Here is a 22,200-nt window from a genome sequence, read left to right on the forward strand (position 1 = left end):
AGGCATTAACTGCATCTCTGTACTACAGGGTACCAGTCAGAACATTACGTGCAACAGGCACAAAAATTCTGTCATTAACTGCATGTCTGTACTGCAGGGCACCAGTCAGAACAGTACATACAACAGGCATAGTCTTCTTCTTCTTTCGGCTTTTCCTGGTTAGGGGGTCACCACAGAGGATCACCTTGTCCGCTCATGATTGGCAGTGGAGTTTTACAGTGTCGAGTTGTCAGCCTGGCACCCAACCATCCACAGAAGGCACACACACACACACACACACACACACACACACACACACACACACACTTACACCTAGGGCCAATTTAGAGTTTCTAATCCACCTGCAGCATGTCTTTGGGGTGTGGGAGGAAACCAGAGCACCCGGAGGAAACCCACTCGACCACAGGGACGACATGCAGACTCTGCACAGAAGGCACCCCAGCCAAGGATCGCACCGGAGAACCTCTTGCTGTGAGGCAGCAATGCTAACCACTGCACCACCGTGGCCTCCCATACATACAACAGGCACAGCAATGTGGGCATTATCCGCATCTCAGAACAGTATGTACAACAGGTGCAGTAATATGAGCATGAACTGTATCTCTGTACTACAGGGCACTAGTCAAAACAGTACTTACAACAGGCAGAGTAATGTGGGCATTAGCTGTATCTCTGTACTACAGGGCAGCAGTCAGGACAGCATGTACAACAGGTGCAATAATGTTTGCATTACCTGCATCTCTGTACTACAGTACATCAATCAGAACAGTACATACAACAGGCGCAGTAATGTAGGCATTAACTGCATCTCTGTACTGCAGGGCACCAGTCAGAACAGTATGTAGAACAGGCACAGTAACGTGGGTATTAACTGCATCTCTCTACTACAGAACACCAGTATGAACAGTATGTACAATAGGCACACTAATGAGGGGCATTAACTGCATCTCTGTGCTACAGGAAACTAGTCAGAACAGTACGTACACAGGTGCAGTAACATGAACAATAACTGTATATCTGTGCTACAGGACACCAGTCAGAACTGTACGTACAACAGGCACAGTGATGGGGGCATTAACTGCATCTATATACTACAGGACACCACTCAGAACAGTACGTACAACAAGCACAGTAACATGGGCATTAACTGCATCTTTCTATTACAGGGCACCAGTCAGAACCGTACATACAACAGGTGCAGTAACTTGGGCATTAACTGCATCTCTGTATTAACAGGACACCAGTCAGAACAGTACATACAACAGGCACAGTAATGTGGGCATTAACTGCATCTCTGTACTGCAGGGCACCAGTGAGAGCAGTATGTGCAATAGGCACATTAATGTGGGCATTAACTGCATCTTTGTATTACAGGGCTCCAGTCAGAACCGTACATACAACAGGTGCAGTAACTTGGGCATTAACTGCATCTCTGTACTATAGGACATCAGTCAGAACAGTACATACAACAGGCACAGTAATGTGGGCATTAACTGAATCTCTGTACTACAGGGCACCAGTGAGAACAGTATGTACAACAGGCACAGTAATGTGGGCATTAAATGCATCTATGTACTGCAGGGTGCCAGTCAGAACAATACATACAACAGGCAGAGTAATGTGGGCATTAACTGCATCTCAGAACAGTATGTATAACAGGTGCAGTAATATGGGCATTAACTGCATCTCTGCACTACAGGACACTAGTCAGAACAGTACATACAACAGGCACAGTAATGTGGGCAATAGCTGCATCTCTGTACTACATGGCACCAGTCAGGACAGCACGTACAACAGGCGCAATAATGTTGGAATTACCTGCATCTCTGTACTACAGCCCACCAGTCAGAACAGTGCATACAACAGGCACAGTAATGTAGGCATTAACTGCATCTCTGTACTGCAGGGCACCAGTCAGATTATTACGTACAACAGGCACAAAAGTGCTGTCTTTAACTGCATCTCCGTACTACAGGTCACCAGTTTGAACAGTATGTACAACAGTCACAGTAATGGGGGGGCATTAACTGCATCTCTGTGCTACAGGACACCAGTTAGAACAGTATGTACACAGGTGCAGTAACAGGGGCATTAACTATATCTCTGTGGTACAGGACACCAGTCAGAACTGTACATACAACAGGCACAGTGATGGGGGCATTAGATGTATCTCTGTACTACAGGATACTGCTCAGAACAGTATGTCCAACAAGTACAGTAACATGGGCATTAACTGCATCTTTTTATTACAGGGCACCAGTCAGAACAGTACATACAACAGGTGCAGTAACTTGGGTATTAACTGTATCTCTGTACTACAGGACATCAGTCAGGACAGTACACACAACAGGCACAGTAATGTGGGCATTAACTGCATCTCTGTACTGCAGGGCACCAGTGAGAACAGTATGTACAACAGGTGCAGTAATGTTGGCATTAACTGCATCTCTGTACTACAGGACACCAGTCAGAACACTACATAGAACAGGCACAGTAATGGGGCATTAACTGCATCTCTGTACTACAGGGCACCAGTCAGAATGGCACATACAACAGGCACAGTAATGTGGGCATTAACTCCATCTCAGAACAGTATGTACAACAGGTGCAGTAATATGGGCATTACCTGCATCTCTGTACTACAGGGCACTAGTCAGAACAGTACATACAACAGGCACAATAATGTGGGCATTAACTGCATCTCTGTGCTACACTACACCAGTCAGAACAGTACGTACAACAGGCACAGTGAAGGGGACATTAACTGCATCTCTGTACTACAGGACACCACTCAGAACAGTACATACAAGCACAGTAACATGGGCATTTACTGCATCTCTGTGCTACAAGGCACCAATCAGAACAGTACATACAGCAGGCACAGTAATGTGGACATTAACTGCATCTCTGTGCTACACTACACCAGTCAGAATATTACATACAACAGGCACAGTAACATGAGCATTAATGGCATCTCTGTACTACAGGGCACCAGTCAGAACAGTGCATACAACAGGCACAGTAACGTGAGCATTAACTGAATCTCTGAACTACAGGGTACAAGTCAGAACAGCATGTACAATGGGCAGAGTAATGTGGGCATTAACTGCATCCCTGTACTGCAGGATACCAGTCAGGACAGCACGTACAACAGGCGCAATAATGTTGGCATTACCTGCATCTCTGTACTACAGTCCACCAGTCAGAACAGTGCATACTGCATCCCTGTACTGCAGGGTACCAGTCAGGACAGCACGTACAACAGGCGCAATAATGTTGGCGCATACAACAGGTGCAATAATGTTGGCATTACCTGCATCTCTGTACTACAGTCCACCAGTCAGAACAGTGCATACAACAGGCACAGTAATGTAGGCATTAACTGCATCTCAGAACAGTATGTACAACAAGTGCAGTAATATGAACATTAACTGCATCTCTGTACTACAGGGCACTAGTCAGAACAGTAGATACAACAGGCACAGTAATGTGGGCATTAGCTGCATCTCTGTACTACAGTGCACCAGTCAGGAGAGCACTTACAACAGGTTCAATAATGTCGCCATTACCTGCGTCAATGTACTACAGCCCACCAGTCAGAACAGTGCATACAACAGGCACAGTAATGTGAGCAATAACTGGATCTCTGTACTACATGGCACCAATCAGAACAGCATGTACAACAGGCACTGTAATGTAGGCATTAACTGCATCTCTGTTCTACAGGACACCAGTCAAAACAGTACATACAACAGGCACAAAAATTCTGTCATTAACTGCATGTCTGTACTGCAGGGCACCAGTCAAAACAGTACATATAACAGGCAAAGTAATGTGGGCATTAACTGCATCTCAGAACAGTATGTACAACAAGTGCAGTAATATGAGCATTAACTGCATCTCTGTGCTACATGACAGCAGTTAGAACAGTACGTACACAAATGCAGTAACATAGACATTAACTGTATCTCTGTACTACAGGACACCAGTCAGAACTGTACGTACAACAGGCACAGTGATGGGGCATTAACTGCATCTTTCTACTACAGGACACCACTCAGAAAAGTACATACAACAAGCACAGTAACATGGGCAATAACTGCATCTTTGTATTGCAGGGCACCAGTCAGAACAGTACATACAACAGGTGCAGTAACTTGGGCATTAACTGCATCTCTGTACTACAGGTCACCAGTCAGAACAGTACATACAACAGGCACAGTAATGTGGGCATTAACTGCATCTCTGTACTGCATGGCACCAGTGAGAACAGTATGTGCAACAGGTACAGTAATGTGGGCATTAACTACATCTTTGTACTGCAGGGCACCAGTCAGAACAGTACATACAACAGGCAGAGTAATGTGGGCATTAACTGCATCTCAGAACAGTATGTATAACAGGTGCAGTAATATGGGCATTAGCTGCATCTCTGTACTACAGGGCACTAGTCAGAACAGTACATACAACAGGCAGAGTAATGTGGGCATTAGCTGCATCTCTGTACTACATGGCACTAGTCAGAACAGTACATAAAACAGGCACAGTAATGTGGGCATTAACTGCATCTCTGTACTACAGGGCACTAGTCAGAACAGTGCATACAACAGGCACAGTAATGTGGGCATTAACTGCATCTCTGTACTGCAGGGCACCAGTCAGAACAGCATGTATAACAGGCACAGTAATGGGGGGCATTAACTGCATCTCTGTGCTACAGGTCACCAGTCAGAACAGTACATACACAGATGCAGTAACATGGACATTAACTGTATCTCTGTGCTACAGGACACCAGTCAGAACTGTATGTACAACAGGCACAGTGATGGGGGCATTAACTGCATCTCTGTACTACAGGACACCACTCAGAACAGTACGTACAACAAGCACAGTAACATGGGCATTAACTGCATCTCTGTATTACAGGGTACCAGTCAGAACAGTACATTCAACAGGTGCAGTAACTTGGGCATTAACTGCATCTCTGTACTACAGGACACCAGTCAGAACAGTACATACAACAGGCACAGTAATGTAGGCGTTAACTGCATCTCTGTACTGCAGGGCACCAGTCGCAACACTGTACAACAGGTACAGTAATGTGGACATTAACAGCATCTCTGTAGTACAGAACACCAGTTTGAACAGTACGTACAACAGGCACAGTAATGGGGGGCATTAACTGCATCTCTGTGCTACAGGACACCAGTTAGAACAGTACGTACACAGATGCCATAACATGGACATTAACTGTATCTCTGTGCTACAGGACACCAGTCAGAACTGTACGTACAACAGGCACAGTGATGGGGGCATTAACTGCATCTCTGTACAACAGGACACCATTCAGAAAAGTACGTACAACAAGCACAGTAACATGGGCATTAACTGCATCTTTGTATTACAGGGCACCAGTCAGAACAGTATGTACATCAGGTACAGTAATGGGGGGCATTAACTGCATCTCTGTGCTACAGGACACCAGTTAGAACAGTACGTACACAGATGCAGTAACATGGACATTAACTGTATCTCTGTGCTACAGGACACCAGTCAGAACTGTACGTACAACAGGCACAGTGATGGGGGCATTAACTGCATCTCTGCATTACAGGACACCAGTCAGAACAGTACATACAACAGGCACAGTAATGTGAGCATTAACTGCATCTCTGTACTACAGGGCACCAGTGAGAATAGTATGTACAACAGGCACAGTAATGTCATCATTAACTACATCTCTGTACTGCAGGGCACCAGTCAGAACAGTACATACAACAGGCAGAGTAATGTGGGCATTAACTGCATCTCAGAACAGTATGTATAACAGGTGCAGTAATATGGGCATTAACTGCATCTCTGTACTACAGGGCACTAGTCAGAACAGTACATACAACAGGCACAGTAATGTAGGCATTAACTGCATCTCTGTACTGCAGGGCACCAGTCAGAACAGCATGTATAACAGGCACAGTAATGGGGGGCATTAACTGCATCTCTGTGCTACTGGTCACCAGTCAGAACAGTACATACACAGATGCAGTAACATGGACATTAACTGTATCTCTGTGCTACAGGACACCAGTCAGAAATGTATGTACAACAGGCACAGTAATGGGGGGCATTAACTGCATCTCTGTGTTATAGGTCACCAGTCAGAACAGTACATACACATTAACTGCATCTCTGTGCTACAGGTCACCAGTCAGAACAGTACATACACAGATGCAGTAACATGGACATTAACTGTATCTCTGTGCTACAGGACACCAGTCAGAAATGTATGTACAACAGGCACAGTGATGGGGGCATTAACTGCATCTCTGTACTACAGGACACCACTCAGAACAGTACGTACAACAAGCACAGTAACATGGGCATTAACTGCATCTTTGTATTACAGGGCACCAGTCAGAACAGTACATACAACAGGCACAGCAATATGGGCATTAACTGCATCTCTGTACTGCAGGGCACCAGTGAGAACAGTATATACAACAGGCACAGTAATGTGGGCAATAACTGCATCTCTGTACTGCACGGCACTAGTCAGAACAGTACATACAACAGGCAGAGTAATGTGGGCATTAACTGCATCTCAGAACAGTATGTAAAACAGGTGCAATAATATGGGCATTAACTGCATCTTTGTACTACAGGGCACTAGTCAGAACAGTACATACAACAGGCACAGTAATGTGGGAATTAGCTGCATCTCTGTACTACAGGGCACCAGTCAGGACAACATGTACAACAGGCACAATAATGTTGGCATTACCTGCATCTGTGTACTACAGTCCACCAGTCAGAACAGTACATACAACAGGCACAGTAATGTAGGCATTAACTGCATCTCTGTGCTACAGGACACCAGTTAGAATTGTACGTATAACAGGCACAGTGATGGGGGCATTAGCTGCATCTCTGTACTACAGGATACCACTCAGAACAGTACGTACTACAAGCTCAGTAACATTGGCATTAACTGCGTCTTTGTATTACAGGGCACCAGTCAGAACAGTACATACAACAGGCACAGTAACTTGGGTGTTACCTGCATCTCTGTACTACACAGCACCAATCAGAACAGCCCGTACAACAGGCACAATAATGTGGGCATTAACTGCATCTTTGTACTACAGGACACCAGTCAGAATCAGGGGTTCCCTTATATATATATATATATATATATACCTAGCCAATTACCAAACAAGAATAAAACAATGTATCTTGTGCATGTGAAATAAACACATTAACTACAGTTCTGCCCCCACCCCCACCCCCACCCCCCAATTGCAGGTAATCTGGTTATTACAGAGCTATGTGTGTTAAGGAACTTACAAATGGTATTTCTGTGCTTTGCTGTTGCATTCATTGTGCATGTGATCATGCCATCTTCCACTGAATACCAGTATGCTGGATGCAAAGGATGCGTCCACCCATGCAGTCTTCATTGTTTCTTGCTGCAAGCATATCTTCTCATCATGCAGAGTAGAAGATGTCCAAATGGTCATCATTACGCCATTGGCCGATGTCTGTCTTCTCATACTGGACGATTGCTCTTTCTTTCTCATTTACACAGTGAGGTACAGAGATCCCTGCAATTTGCTGTACAATGCTTCAACAGATAGGGACTCTCCTTGAGAATTTCCAAATCAAATCTGAGTTCCTGGTATCCTAGTTGGATAAAGCAGTATAATTTCTACTGCAGTAGAAGGAGAACTCCATCACCACCTTCCTCCTGAACAATGCCCTATGACAAAGGCAACCACCAGAAAATTCAAGAGGATCTTGTGATTCATAAGCTCCACATTTCTGATTTCACTGTTGGTGGCCTCTTCCATTCTAATGGTACCACTGGTGAGACTTCACATGAGAAAGCTGTAGTGCTTCCTGAGGAAGACATAGGTAGAACACAACCAAGTTTTGGAGTGTCTCACCCGAGTCCCTCTTTGTGTGGGAACAAAAAGTTAGGTTAGAATGGTTGATAGGACAGGTAAACAAAAGTGAGGGGAATGTCCTTCAGACAAGCTACTCCAAAACAGACCCTGTCCTGGAATTCTCAGATGTAGCCTGAAGGGCCCATTTCTAGGGTTTCTGAGTACAAGGCTGTTGCAGCTTCACTAACAAGAAAAGACATGAATATAAAATAAATGGTTGCTGTCATTCTGGCCATCAAAACTTTATTGAAGCTAGGCGTCCATAGTGTGGTCACACACAACACAAATCTCATGTGTCACATAAAAAAATTGGGGGGGCAGACTCTTATGCACTCTGTCAACTACCTATGTGGGCATGGGACAAGGCACTGAAGACTCCCAGACAGACAGACAGGATGAGTAGGAGTACAGCAGATCTCCATGAGTGGAAGTTGCACACGGATACCTCTCTGCAATTATTAGCCAGATGAGAGGTTGAGAGTACCAGAAATTGGCCTCTTCCCTTCACACAAGCAGCGTTGGGTAGTGGATACCTTCTCCTTGCAAGGCCTAAGTCTGTTTCTCCATGCTTTGCATCCTATAACCGTACTCCCCAGCACTGTGTTAAAGATAAGACGCAAAAGAAAAATCATGCTGATTGCTTCTTTCTGGCCAAAACAACACTGGTAGTCTTTACTCCTAGCAATAGCAAGGGAGAAGCCAAAGCAAATTGATCCCCTGATGCAATTCAGATAGTCCCTAGTGCAACCAAACCTGGTCATACTCGAGTTAACTGCTTTAAAGATTTGATGCTGTTATCATTTGGCGACATTTATTTTGAGGATTTGCTTAAAATCATGAGGGAGTACAGGACACTTAGTACTGGAAAATATTATATAATTAAGTGAGAAAATCTTTTACATATATAATCTATTGTTATTTGCTATGGCCAGATTTTGTTACAGTCATGTAGATTAGAAGTACATTATCAGAGTGGTAAATCTCAATACTTTGCCTTTAAGTTTAACTGCATCTGTTGCTAAGCAACATACTGCCTATTGCATTCTTATACATTACAGCATTGCTTTAACACTGTACTACATATTTTGGTATGGTAAGAGTATAAAAACATATGTTGGCGATAAATTCGATAACGGTGTTTCTCTGTCAAACTTGAATTTATAAAACTATGATAATCTGTATTGCTGAACATTTGTTCTAAATTTACCTGTAGCTTTTCTTTGGTAGCAGTCAAAGGGAAATATAATAAAGTATAAATTTTCTCTCAATCTAATATGCAGGGAATAATGCAAGATGTACAACTGCTTGTAATGCCTCAAGGATATATTTTGCAGTGCCCAGATTTGAATCGCAGTAAGTTTTACAGTCATTTACAATATTATAAAACCACATTTTCTTTAATAGCGTTAATCTTTCTAAGCCTATAGGAAATGTTTTGTGGATGACAAGTGCATGCTTATTTTAAATATAATCTAACTCTCTAGCTTTTACTTATAGCTTGCCCAACGTGCAATGATTTCCATGGACTTGTACAAAAAATAATGGAGCTGCAGGATATTTTAGCCAAGACATCGGCCAAAGTAAGTCAAAATCAAATCATTGTTGAAAGTATTTGAACTGCATTATTAATGAATGAAGTTTATACAGAAAACTGGTAGTACTGTGTTATTGTACAAAGAATAATAACAAGGAATAACAGCTACTTTACTACGATAAGCACTTAGCATTTTGAGATGGTATTTATTAATTAGTAATGATCTCAGGAGTGCCAATTCTAGCCCAAGAGATTAGAGATTATGTAACCCACAAAATGAATGAAGGAAGAAGGGAAAGAAAGAAAGAAAGAATGGGAGAAAGGAATAATAAACCAAGCTTCTTTCTCTCCAAGTTGTCAGCAGCGCATTTAAATTTAGAATATCCCTCAGTACTTAACAAAAACAGGAAGGAAAGTTCCCAAGTTAGTAAGAATGCCATCTCATGTCTTCATTTAAAATAGTGCATTGCACTATTGGGACTAACCCAGTCAATAAAACATAAAAGAAATAAGTTAAATGCAAGTCAAAAGTGTGGGTTATGGTGAGATTTAATTCTGTCTGGCAAACTTTCCATACAATGGCAAAGCCCAAGTGGCAAATTGCACTGGCCAGGTAACACTAAATCCCACCTTAACCCAAGCCCCCTGTCATAGATTATTTCAGTAATACCATACTTTCCGAATGCTTTTCTCGTGTTCTGTTAACTCATTGAGAAACAAGTCTCTTTCCATCAATTTCTTAACATCGAGAAGCATAACTCACAAAAAGTATAAAAACACTCACAGAAAAAAAATATATATGTATGTATATTTGCAGGGTAAATCAGTTTACATGCCAATTTCATGTTTGTACTACAGTAAGAAAACTTAAAACAAAAGGATCATTGGCTGCACATTTGTCTCCCACACCACAAATGCATGCAATTTTGATAAATGACGATACAAAGTGTACAAGAATATGCCTCAGTTAAATACACGTACGCATTTCTTAATAGAATGCAGTAGTTTCTTGTTGTTATTTTACTAGCCATGAATATTAGAATCTCTTTTTTTTCCACTTTTGTTGGGTAGCTGTTCCTAAAGATTAGTTGTACAGAGTTATCTTTTCATAGGTTTGTACTAGGCTATCAGCCCTAGGGCCTGTACAAGCCTAGCCATAACAATTCCCTGGCTATTTCTTCCCACAATATTTACTTCTCTGGACCCCTGTCCAGCACGGCAACTGACGTGATCCCCGGGGTAAATTTCCTATCTCCCATCCAGTCATCAAGGTTCCTTTTGAAGAGGGCCAAGGAGGCACTCTGCTTAGATTCATAAGTTCATAGGTAGGTACTAGGCTATTGGCCCAAGGGCCTACGTAAGCCTAGCCAACAAGGTTCCCTGGCTTACGCCACCCAAGAAAGTTATTTTCCTGTGCCACTGTTGAGACACAGAAGTGATCCCCGGGGTGTATTTCCTATTTTCCATCCACTCATCAAGATTTTTCTTGAAGAGTGCTAATGAAGAACTTTGCTTGACATAGATGGGTAGCCTGTTCCAGAGTATGGGAAGTCTTTGGGAAAGGAATCTATCCCTCCAGCATGTCCTGTTTATTGTGGTGACAAGGTTTAGGTCCCTAGAGCGTGTAGCTCGGAGGGATTGAGATTTCTTTAGGTGTAGCATGTCCAACAGCTCTGGGTTTGACATAGCTTTATATGTTAGGCAGAGATCACCTCAGAGTAGGCGATATGCTATGGAGTAAGCCTGGAGTTTTTTGAGGAGGTCAGTGTAGGGCATTTGTTTGAGGCCAGTAATCCTCTTTGTGAGGTACTTCTGTGGCCTTTCCAGCTGCTGCAGATGTCTTGTGAGGTACATTCCAAAAGGGGCATTGTACTCTATAATGGGTCTAATGAGTGTCAAGTAGAGGGGAACAATGACCTCTTTTTTCCTGGATGAGAACCCTTTTATGATGAGATGTGCCACGTAGAAGGACTTCCTGACTACTGTGGCAATGTGACTATCAAAGGAGAAACTACTGTCCACCTGGGTCCCAAGGTCTCTTATCACACATTTGGTGTTAAGTAGATTGCTGCCTATGTGGTAGCTCATGGGTACAGAGTTTTTCCAAAGGGGATGACACTGCACTTTTTGGCATTGAGCTTGAGGCCATGGCTCTGACACCAGACATCTGTCTCAGCGAGGCCCTTCTGTAGGATGTCCACATCATTTAGGGACTTGACTATGGCTCCTAGTTTGCAGTCATCTGTGAACTTTGCTAGCCAGAGGCCTTCTGTGTTAGCCTATACTTCAGAGAAGTAGATACCAAACAGCAGAGGTCCCAGGATGGAACCCTGTGGTACTCCACTTGTCACTGCTTTGAGGTCAGATTTGGAGTCTGCAACTTTTGCAGTGTGGGTTCTGTCAGTGAGCCAGTTGGCAACCCATCTTGTGATGTAGGGATTTATACCTAGTTTAGTGAGTTTAGCTATAATTCCAGAATGGGGGATGGTGTTGAAAGCCTTGGCAAGGTCAAGATAGGCTGTGTTAACCACCTTACCCTCATCTACAGCTTTGGTGACTGCCTCAAAGAAGTCGATCAGGTTCAAGAGGCATGATCTGCCTTTCACAAACCCAAAATGGGTAGGATCCAGAGTTTGGAGGTTACCAATCTCTTTGTTTATGCGTTCCATGATGATATGTTCCATGGCCTTGCAGACCAGGCTCGTCAGGCTAATAGGTCGATCGTTCCCGGGATCAGTGGTGGCTCCCCCTTTGTGGAGTGGGATAACTGTGGCTGTGTGCCATTCAGTGGGCACAAAGCCTGTTGCGAGGCTATTATTGAACATGGAGCTTAAGTGGGGAGCCAGTTCGTTCTGAAGTTCATTTAAAATGTGGCCTGGGATTTTGTCCAGTCCCATGGATTCTGTATTTTTGGCTTTAGAGAGTGCAGCTTTTACCTGCGTAGTTGTGATTACAGGGACTCTGCATTCTTCCTGTATAGATATGGGCCCTTTAGGTGGTGGGGTGGGGGGGTAAATAGAGCACTGAACCTATCTGCCAGGATGTTGGCAATATCAGTTGGTTCTGTAATTTTCATGCCGTTGTGCTGTAACTCAGAGCAGATCTGGGTGTTGCCATCGAGATTCTTGACATAGCTATAGAATGCTTTGTGGTTGTCCTTAGAATGAGTGGCAAATTTGTTTTCATAGCTAGCTTTAGAGGTTCTTATAAGGGATCTCAGCTTCTTACTGAGGCTGACCAGGGAGCTCCTCCACTTATGGAGCTTGACATGTATGGGCAGTCTATTCCAGAGTATGGGGAGTATCTGGGTCAGGAACCTATCCCTCCAGTATGTTTTGTTTATTGTGATGACAAGGTTTAGATCCCTGGAGTGTGCAGCTCTGAGGGATTGGGATTTCTTTAAGTGTAGCATGTCCAACAGCTCTGGGTTTGACATGGCCTTGTATGTTAAGCAGAGATCGCCTCTGAGTAGACGATATGTGACAGAGTATAGCTGGAGTTTTTTTAGTCGGTCAGCATTTAATGTATTGCCACCTATGTGGTAATTCATGGGTACATGTTTTTTCCCAAAGGGGATAGCTATACACTTCTTGGCATTGAGCTTGAGCCCATGACTCTAGCACCAAGCATCTGTTTCTATAAGGCCCTTTTGTAGAATATCCACATCATTTGGGGATTCAGTAATGGCTCCCAGTTTGCAGTCATATGCAAACTTTGTTAGGCAGAGTCTCTTAGTGTTGGCCTGTACTTCAGAGAAGTAGGTGCTAAACAAGAGTGATCCCAGGACTGAACCCTGAGGTACTCCACTTGTCACTTGTCTGGAGCTGGATTTGGAGTCGGCTACTTTTACCGTGTGGGTTCTGTCAGTAAGGCAGTTGGTAACCCATCGAGTGATGTAGGGATTTATGTCCAACTTAGTATGTTTATCTATGATTTCAGAGTGGGGGATGGTGGTGAAGGCCTTGGCAAGGTCCAGATAGGCTGTGTGGACTGCTTTACTCTCGTCCACGGCTCTGGAGACTGATTTGAAGAAGTCAATGAGGGTCCTTCACGAACCCAAACTGGGTGGGGTCCAGTGTCTGAAGGTTGCCAATGTCTTCGTTTATAAGTTCCATGATAATACGTTCCATGGCCTTGCAGGTCAGGCTCATCAGACTGATGGGATTGGTAGTTCCCAGGATCCAAGGTGGATCCCCCCTTGTGCAGTGGGACAACTGTAGCTGTGCACAACTCAGTGGGCACAAAGCCTGAGGTGAGGCTATGATTAAACATGACACTTAAGTGAGGTGCCAGTTCATTTTGTAGTTCATGTAGTACACAGCCCGGGATGTTGTCTGGTCCCTTGGATGCTGTGTTTGTAGCTTTGGAGAGTGCATACTTTTACCTGTGTGGCCATGATTACCAGAATTTGGCAATCTTTCGGTATTGAGATGGGCCCTTTAAAGTGTGAGAGGGGGGTGAAGTTGGCACTGAATCAATCTGCCAGGATATTGGCAATGTCCTTGGGATCGGTATATTTAATGCCATTCTGTTGTAGCTCTGAGCAGCTCTGAGCATTGCCATTTAGATTCTTGACATAACTATAGAATGCCTTGTGGTTGTCTTTGGAACCTTCGGCAATTTTATTTTCATAAATAGCTTTAGAGGAATTTATGAGGGATCTCAGCTTCTTACGGAGGCTGGTAAGGGAGTTTTTAGCATCCTGGAATTTTCCTCTTTTCTGCAACAGTTTCTTCCTTCTGTTGTATAGTTTGTTTATGACAGGGGACCACCAGATTGGCTTCCTTTTTTAGTGGCGAGCATTTTGGTTCCATTTGGGATGGCACAATTCATGCATGAGTGGATATGCTCGTACAGTGCTTTAGTGTAGGATTCAGCAGTCGAACTTTCAGTTCCCGTATGCATGGGTGTCATGAAGTTTGTCACTTCTGACTTGAGTAGCATGAAGTTGGCCTTGGAGAACTTTTTTACAGATGTTTCCCTACTGGGGGGAAGGGGTTGGATGTGGACGTCAAAGATGATTAGTTTATGGTCAGACTTACCCAACGAGAGGGAGCATCGATTTCCCCTGTTGGTAATGACCAGGTCCAGGATATTGGAGCCCCTGGTGGGACTATGGATTAGTTGGTTTAGGGCAATGGAATTTATGAATTCCAAGAACCGCTTGGCAAAGGTGTTGGTACATGAGTAGTTTTCCCAGTTAATGGCAGGGTAGTTGAAATCACCCAGTATTAGGGTGTTTGGTTGTATCTTAATATTTTCCAGTATGTTTAGAAAGGTGTAGTGAGAATCTTGGGGCATGGTGGGGGATCTGTAGCAAGCTACAATTTGGATTGCAGTCTTATCTAGTGTTAGTTGCACCTGGAGAATTTCGGATGCATTGTGTTGGGCCACTAGCCTGGAGGTGTGAATATCCTTGGTGAATATGGACACTCCTCCACCTTTAGTGTTTCGGTCCTGGTTTGGTGGCTGAAAAGTGTGGTAAGAGTTATAGCCTGGTATTGCAGGGGTGCACTCTGGAGCCCTGAACCAGGTCTCAGTTACTGCACAGATATCGATGTTCTCCATTTTTAGGAGTGCCTCGAGAGAGTGCATTTTGAGGTTTAGACTTCTAGCATTGAGTAACATTACCTTCAGATTTTGCATACTTCTACCTGTTACGGCGGTGGTTTTGTCTTTGAGCCTTGCCTAAAAATGGCACTATAGAGATGGGAAGAGCCTTAGCCAGTAACCTGAATCCCAGGGTTGACAGGTGCAGACCATCTCTGGCAAAGCATCATAGTTTGTCGATCATGCCATCCCAGACAGACAGATACTGTATCCCCTTTGAATGACACCTGAAGCTTAGCCAATTGTTGAAGTCAATCATTTTGTCCTTATACTGTGGTATCATTCTGGGTAAAGGCAGGATGCTACTCAGAGCTAGGGTCATACCTGCCTGTGTCACATGATCTGAGATCTCTTTCATGTCTCTTTTCATGTATTCCAGGGAGGTACGTCTCAAGTCATTCACTCCAACATGGACAATGACAGAGTCATATTTGTACTTGTTGTGGAGTGACTTGAGTACATGCGTTGTGTGGCGGATCGTGCCACCCGACAGACAGCTGACTGTAATTTTCTCTTTGTTCAGCCTGGTGAGTGGGACATCAGTGTGCCTGACTATAGAGTCACCTATGACTAAAGTGTTGGGTACGTTGTCTTGCCTTAGGGGTTGTTGTTGGGTGGCACACTGGTGTTGTGAGCTATGTGATACTTTGGTTGTGATTGGTGTTTGTTTGCATTTCAGCTTCAGAGGTCCTTGTTACTTGGGCAAGTTAATGTTAAGGACCTCCACATATGTGTGTTTAGTTTTGCTATGTGTGGGTGTTGGTAGTGAAAGTTTTGAAGGGCTATGTGCTGCTTGAGGTCTAGTGTGGGTGTTAACCTTCTCCTCTTGATTGTCTAGCACAGTCTTGACTGGAGAGAGCTTTGCTTCCAGTTTGACTATGTAAGCGCATCTCTCACATGTTTTAGTTTTGGGTGGTAGGAGGAGAGGGTTGTCTGTGTACATGAGGCAATTACTGCATTGCCCCAGTATGCCCAGATTCACCAGGCGGACAGGAGAAATCATCGGAAGCTAACCCTTGGACATGCCTGGTTAGGTGCTTTTTTTCCCTTACCTTGGCAAGGTACTTTGCAATTATAGGCTGCTTAGTGCCTATGATTAATTTCTCCTTATTAACAAGGAGAGTTGAGGGCTTGTATCAATTTAAGGATTCCTAGTGCTTTCCAGCAGGTTTTAGAGCAAGTGCTAGTCACAGGGACTCCAACCAGAAAGAGTCAGTAATCAATGCACTCTGCTCCTACTCTCACCAGGATCAGAATATAAGCACATATTCTATGCTGTCACCTGTAAAGCAGTTACTAAGCTTTCTGGTGATCAGCAGTCTCCAGGAAATAATGTAACTGCACTCCTCTCACCAGGAGAAAACAGAAGCACTAATCCCAAGATGACTACTGAGAGGCAGAATGTGGGCTCTCTAATAACTGGTGATCTTGCAATAGATGCTTAAAGGTAATATGAAAAAAATGGTTTATCTTAAACACTGCAGTGTGCACTAGAGGAATTAGATGTGAAAGTAGGTAACATAAGTTTTACCTGTCTAAAAAGTTAAGTTTTATTGGAAAGTCACTATTTTCAAAACAGCAAGATAGACTGAAAGGGGGTGGTCACTTTTGCATTCTGGTACTATGGAATACAGTAGAATGGCCAGTAAATTTAAAAAGTTGAAGGGAAGTGATTTCACAAAATGACACTTTTGTGCTTACTCTCATAAACCAGTAAAAGCAGAGAGGAAATGAGATATGTGGTCAAATTAACCTAAGGGGCAGGCAGCTAGAAAGACAGTAGTATTCCTGCCTGACTCACAAGAGACAGAGCTGTGGTCTCTTTTCAAGCTTTAATATGCAGTTAAAAGCAGAATACAAGTAAAACACAAGGTAAAGAAAACAAATCACAGTATTAAAAATAGAAAAAGGCAATAAAGTAATACAAAATACAATAAATAAAAAGCAAACTAACCTTTCCCTCACAGCAAAGTGTAGCAGAGTCTGGGTGAGCCTTTCTACTTTGTAGATTTATGCCTCTGCCAGTCTCTCATCATTCCATTTGTGCAGACTGAAGTTGCTTTCTGTGATGCAATGCAAAGAGACATGCCTCTGACATTTGTACATATACTGAGATGCATTTTTCTGGTTATTTTCCTACCCTGCCTCAGTGTCCAAAGGGCTTCCTTCCCTGCACATGTGCCATACAGTCTATTTGCATCATCAGGAAGCAAGAATCCTATTCCCATTCATTACTCCCAGGGAGAACCAGGCAATGGACAGTACTGCCGCCAAGTATCAGGGGTTTTATGGTTTTGAACTTTGGGTTCTTAACCCCAATGCCCTTGTCACATACAACCTCAGGGTACACAGCGCAATGGATATGTCAGTGAGGATTTGTCACCCCCATCAGTAGCTGATGGAACCACTCAAGTCTGCCGTACCCCACTCGAAGCCAGTGCTGTCATGTGATCTCCGATCTCCATTGACAATTCTACTAGGGGAATGAGCAGCCAGGCAGGCAGGTAAACCAGCAAAGGTGTACTTCTGCTCCCTTTTCCATGCCAGTTCCAGCAGGCACAAGGCTGCTATTCAGACTGTCACCTAGACAGTAGTCAGGGCTTTTCCCCGCTCCACCATCAGACATATGGAGACACATTAGTGGAAGCAGTCATGCTAATCTTACTTGGTCATAGTGCTTCCTTGAGATTCTTAACATTCTAAGGTGAATCCTAGAAACATAGTTACATTTTATGATCACCATGATTAAAGTGGGGTTGACTATTTGCATGTTATCCATAATGTCCTGTAGTTACTGCATTATTTTATACTGTGGCTTCCCAAGACTAATAACGCTGACTTCTGGAAGAGGAAGTCTGAATGTCTGAAAATGAGAACTTAGTCTGGGACTCCTGTCTCTCTGATTACACCCTTTCTTCTGGGGTATGGCAATCTCAGAATTAGAATGCATAAATAGCATGGATGGGGGAGTGGTGGAGGTCTTGCTCTCCTGCAAAAAGTAATTTTAATTGAGAATACTGATTGCTGACATTCACTTTTTTTCATTTAGTTTCACTGTTTTTTTTCTTTGTGATTATAGAGCTCATCATTATGGGTCACAATATTACAATAGATCTCATCACTGATCACTGCTTCTGAGCTGTATGTCTGTGATAGGGAGAGGCAGGTGTGATCACTGCTTTTGGGCTGTATGTACATGATCGGGATTGGAGCAGGGTGTGATCACTGCTTCTGAGCTGTATGTCTGTGACAGTGCTGTGGCAATAATCACTGCCTTTAAGCTATATGTTGCTATAGGGGCTGGCGGGTGGTGGGTATGATCACTGCTTCTAAGCTATATATTATAAGACTGCAGTGTGGTATGTATGATCACTGTTTCTTAGTTGTATGTGTTTGGCAGGGACTTGTGGGTTGTAGGTATGATCACTGCTTCTAAGCTGTATGTTTGTTATAGGGACTAGAGGGTGATGGATATAATCACTACTGTGCTGTATGTTTGTTATAGGGACTAGAGGGTGATGGATATAATCACTACTGTGCTGTATGTTTGTTATAGGGACTAGAGGGTGATGGATATAATCACTACTGTGCTGTATGTTTGTTATAGGCACAGATGGGAAGTGGGCATAATAACTGCTTTGAGTTCATCTAGTGATCATGTGATATGTAGTTCATCTAGAGAGTTTTTGTTTGGAATATAGGCCTTATGGAGGTTAGACCATATATATTATATCTTTATATTATTTATTAAGCCCCCTGACTTGACATGGTGTCAGGGCAGTGGAAATATCTACCTGAAATGAAGAAATGCATTTGCAAAAAATATTTCTTTTTCAAAAGACTGTACTTGGATTTACAGAAGTATAACTCTTAGCAGAAATATGACTCAGGTTTGCACTCATTGAATTTTTCAAGAGAAGGAAACTAAAGATTTGAATACAGAAACTCAATGTATTCCTCACTGCAAGTGGAATCCACAGAAATTCTGAAGAGGTATCAAATGTTGTATATCTGTATGTTGTTGGAGAAGAAGGCACAAAGGTCTTGAGGTCTTTTACTTTCCCCAAAGAAGTAAAACACAATATTGTAGCAGTTAGTGACAAACTCCCTAAGGATTTATATGTGACATATGTTATGGTAATGTACACTAAGGCATAGTTTAAGAAAGACATGAGACTTTAATAGCCACCTAAGCAATACATGACTATGTCTGTGTAATCATCTACCTGACTGACTTTATTCCTCTCTGCCATTTTTCCTCCTGCCTTTTTTCCATACCTGTTTCACCCTACCTCCCTTCTTTTCCACTAATATTTCTCTACATTACTCCGACTAGTTCTAATTTTCAACCTTGTACCTGCATGATTACTATAGACTCCAATAGAATGTATTAAGTTACAATTAGTTCGACCCACTGCAGCTGTTCAGCTGAACTTTTGAAGAAGAATGTAATTTCTCTATTTGATTTTTTACTCTGTATTGTACCAGGTGTACTTATTAATAATTTAGAATCTTAATTTCTATTATTTTAACTAAGTTTATTGTTACTGCTGGTAACTATGTTTATGTAGCTATGTATTATGTTTATGTAGTTATGTTTTGTGGAGCTTTTCTCTCAGGGTCTCACCTGAAAAAGGCCTCCAGCCCAGATGGATTAACCTGGTCAATAAATAAATAATAGGCATTAATCACACCAATGCAACTCTAAATAATAGCCATGAACATCCTTGGATTACAAGTTGTAGTTAGGTATGTTGTTAGTAGACAGCCTGAAAATTCTCCAGGGGAATAACAATGTTTGGTCTGGATTCAGACCAACTGATGTGCTGTGGTTTAAGCCAATGACTTTTGAAGATACCATGTAAATGAGAAATACACAAAGACCATCCAGGTGAAAGCTTATTAGCAAGAAAGTGAACAACAAATGAAGGCTGCAGGATAGTGGGTAGAAATCATGATATATTCAAAACAACTAAGGCCACTGAAATTGAGTAATGGTGAGAATAAAATGGGGTCAGGCACAAGAAATGAACAGGATGACCTGATAGGCCTAGAGCAGTATGTTGTGAATGGGAAGGAGATATCAACTGGATCATTCTGGAAAGTATAAAGAGTAAATCCTAAGTTGGAGGTGGATACAAGAGCTGCTTTAATTATGATTTCCATGAAAGAGTATGAAAACTTATTTCAACATATATCACTAGATACCTTAGATGCATCATTTACAACACATATATTAGAAGAAGTATCCCCAAATGTCAAATTGACCATGCTTGTAATCTTTAAAATTATGCAATATTGTATGATATTTTGTGATACAAGAAGTTGACGTTGTACAAATGCAAAACACATGGACCTGCATTGTTTGACACTGCATGAGTAAGAAAGATTGAACTAAAATAGTGTGAGGTCATTAAACTATTGACTTATTTCCTTACTATACTCTGCAACAAGCAATAGAACCCAAAAATGTGCATTTCTTTTTCTTTTGGCTAAATACATTCATAAGAAGTGTGGCTTCGTAAGTTAGCATGTAACAGTTTGAATGCGAACATATTTGGATTAAAGGAATTCTGCTTTTGTTTTTGGATCAGTACTTATTTATATAAGATTATTATCATCATCATCATCATCATCATCATCATTATTATTATATATAATTAAGATAAACACAGGATATTTTACAGCGCCTTATATTAAACCATGATAATTGATATCATAGAACTACAATATTCATACCTCACATCAAGCCATGTCTGAGATTAAGGTTTTAACTGACCATATAGGTTCATAGGTTCATAGATTAGTACTAAGCTAACTGCCCTTGCGAGCCATTTTAAGCCTAGCCAATTATCCCTTGTGAGACTCAAACCCTGCACCTTGTGTTTGTAAGGCAAACACCTTAACCATTAGGCCACCCACCCTACCCCAAAATGCAAATCTACATGCTGTGGGAGTAGAACCTACAACCCTCTATATTATGATGCAAGTACACTACCTGCTGTGCTACTAATATGAACTAAACTGGAGCCTTTTGCATTGCCAGTGATTTTAAGCACCGAAGAACTGTTATTATCACACACAACTCTGTGCCCAGCATGACATCTCAGGCTGTTGTTCTTTAGACATTAATGTTTTGTTATTCTCAACTGTGACCCTTACTAATGCTGAATTTAAACCTTGTATTTAAATCAAGATCTATATATCATGATACAGTAGTATTTCAGTCTGACAAATAATTGCATGCAGGTGGATACTTTGTGCTAAATGTCACATTTTCGTATCCATCATCTACATTGTATCTGCACAGCAGTAAGCTTGAAGACAGCTCATTCGTGTTATCACACCACATTTTAGCAAAGATCTGGACTGATACCTGCTGCACAAGTCTAAACATCATATAATCCTTCTCGAAAAAAATCTATGAGTCGAAGTTGCACACTGGAAGCATCTAACAGTGAATTATCAGGAATGGAGGAAGCTTGTCCTTAATGCAGTGCAGACAGATAGGCAGCTTTGACTGCTTTCCAAATGACAGGTTACAAAAGGCATTTCTCTGGCATGACAATGACAGTGAGTATTTCTGTCTGTCGGTTTACACCTCTATTCATCTGTGGCCTCTGTCATTATCAGACTTTCTTGTCATTTTAGTTGTTTTCCATTCATAGCCACAGTAGAGTATGTAGAATCAAATAAGATCAAATGTGAGTTGTTACATTATTGGTTAAGTTTTCTTCTGTAATTGTTCACTTCAGCATTCTTTAAATTGCTGGCATTATATGAGTTTCCTGCTATTTTATCCTTTGTACTTTGATTCCTATTTTATTTAAATGTGCCATCGTGACAGAACAATGGATGTAGGTGAGAATGTTAAAGCAAAGTGAGGTGATGGTACAAGGAAATTGTACCTGCTTTTCCAAAGCGGTGCTTCTGCAGAATTCTTTGTGATAGTCCCTTTAGATACAGTTTCCAGTGCCCTGCAAATGTCCTTTTCCAAACTATTCTAAGTTAAGTCTGAGTTGGATTGTTATTACACTTGTATGTTTCATATATAAGTGCATGAACGTTTATGAATTATTAAAGCAAATCACAACCAGCCATGCTATTTAAGAAAAA

At 42.2% G+C, this 22,200-nt stretch overlaps 1 protein-coding gene across 1 annotated transcript in view; it reads left to right on the plus strand.

Annotated features, from left to right (window-relative positions):
* NELL2 (neural EGFL like 2) overlaps positions 1–22,200 on the plus strand; it is a gene marked incomplete in the record, with an annotated part of 1,888,857 nt that overhangs the window by 245,041 nt on the left and 1,621,616 nt on the right. Inside the window, 2 exon segments of the mRNA XM_044087166.1 lie at positions 9,221–9,293; positions 9,438–9,520. Coding sequence (XP_043943101.1) covers positions 9,221–9,293; positions 9,438–9,520 — 156 coding nt within the window.

Source organism: Protopterus annectens, chromosome 11.part0 (assembly GCF_019279795.1).
Source record: "Protopterus annectens isolate FY-2018-M chromosome 11.part0, PAN1.0, whole genome shotgun sequence".
NCBI classification, from domain to species: domain Eukaryota; kingdom Metazoa; phylum Chordata; order Ceratodontiformes; family Protopteridae; genus Protopterus; species Protopterus annectens.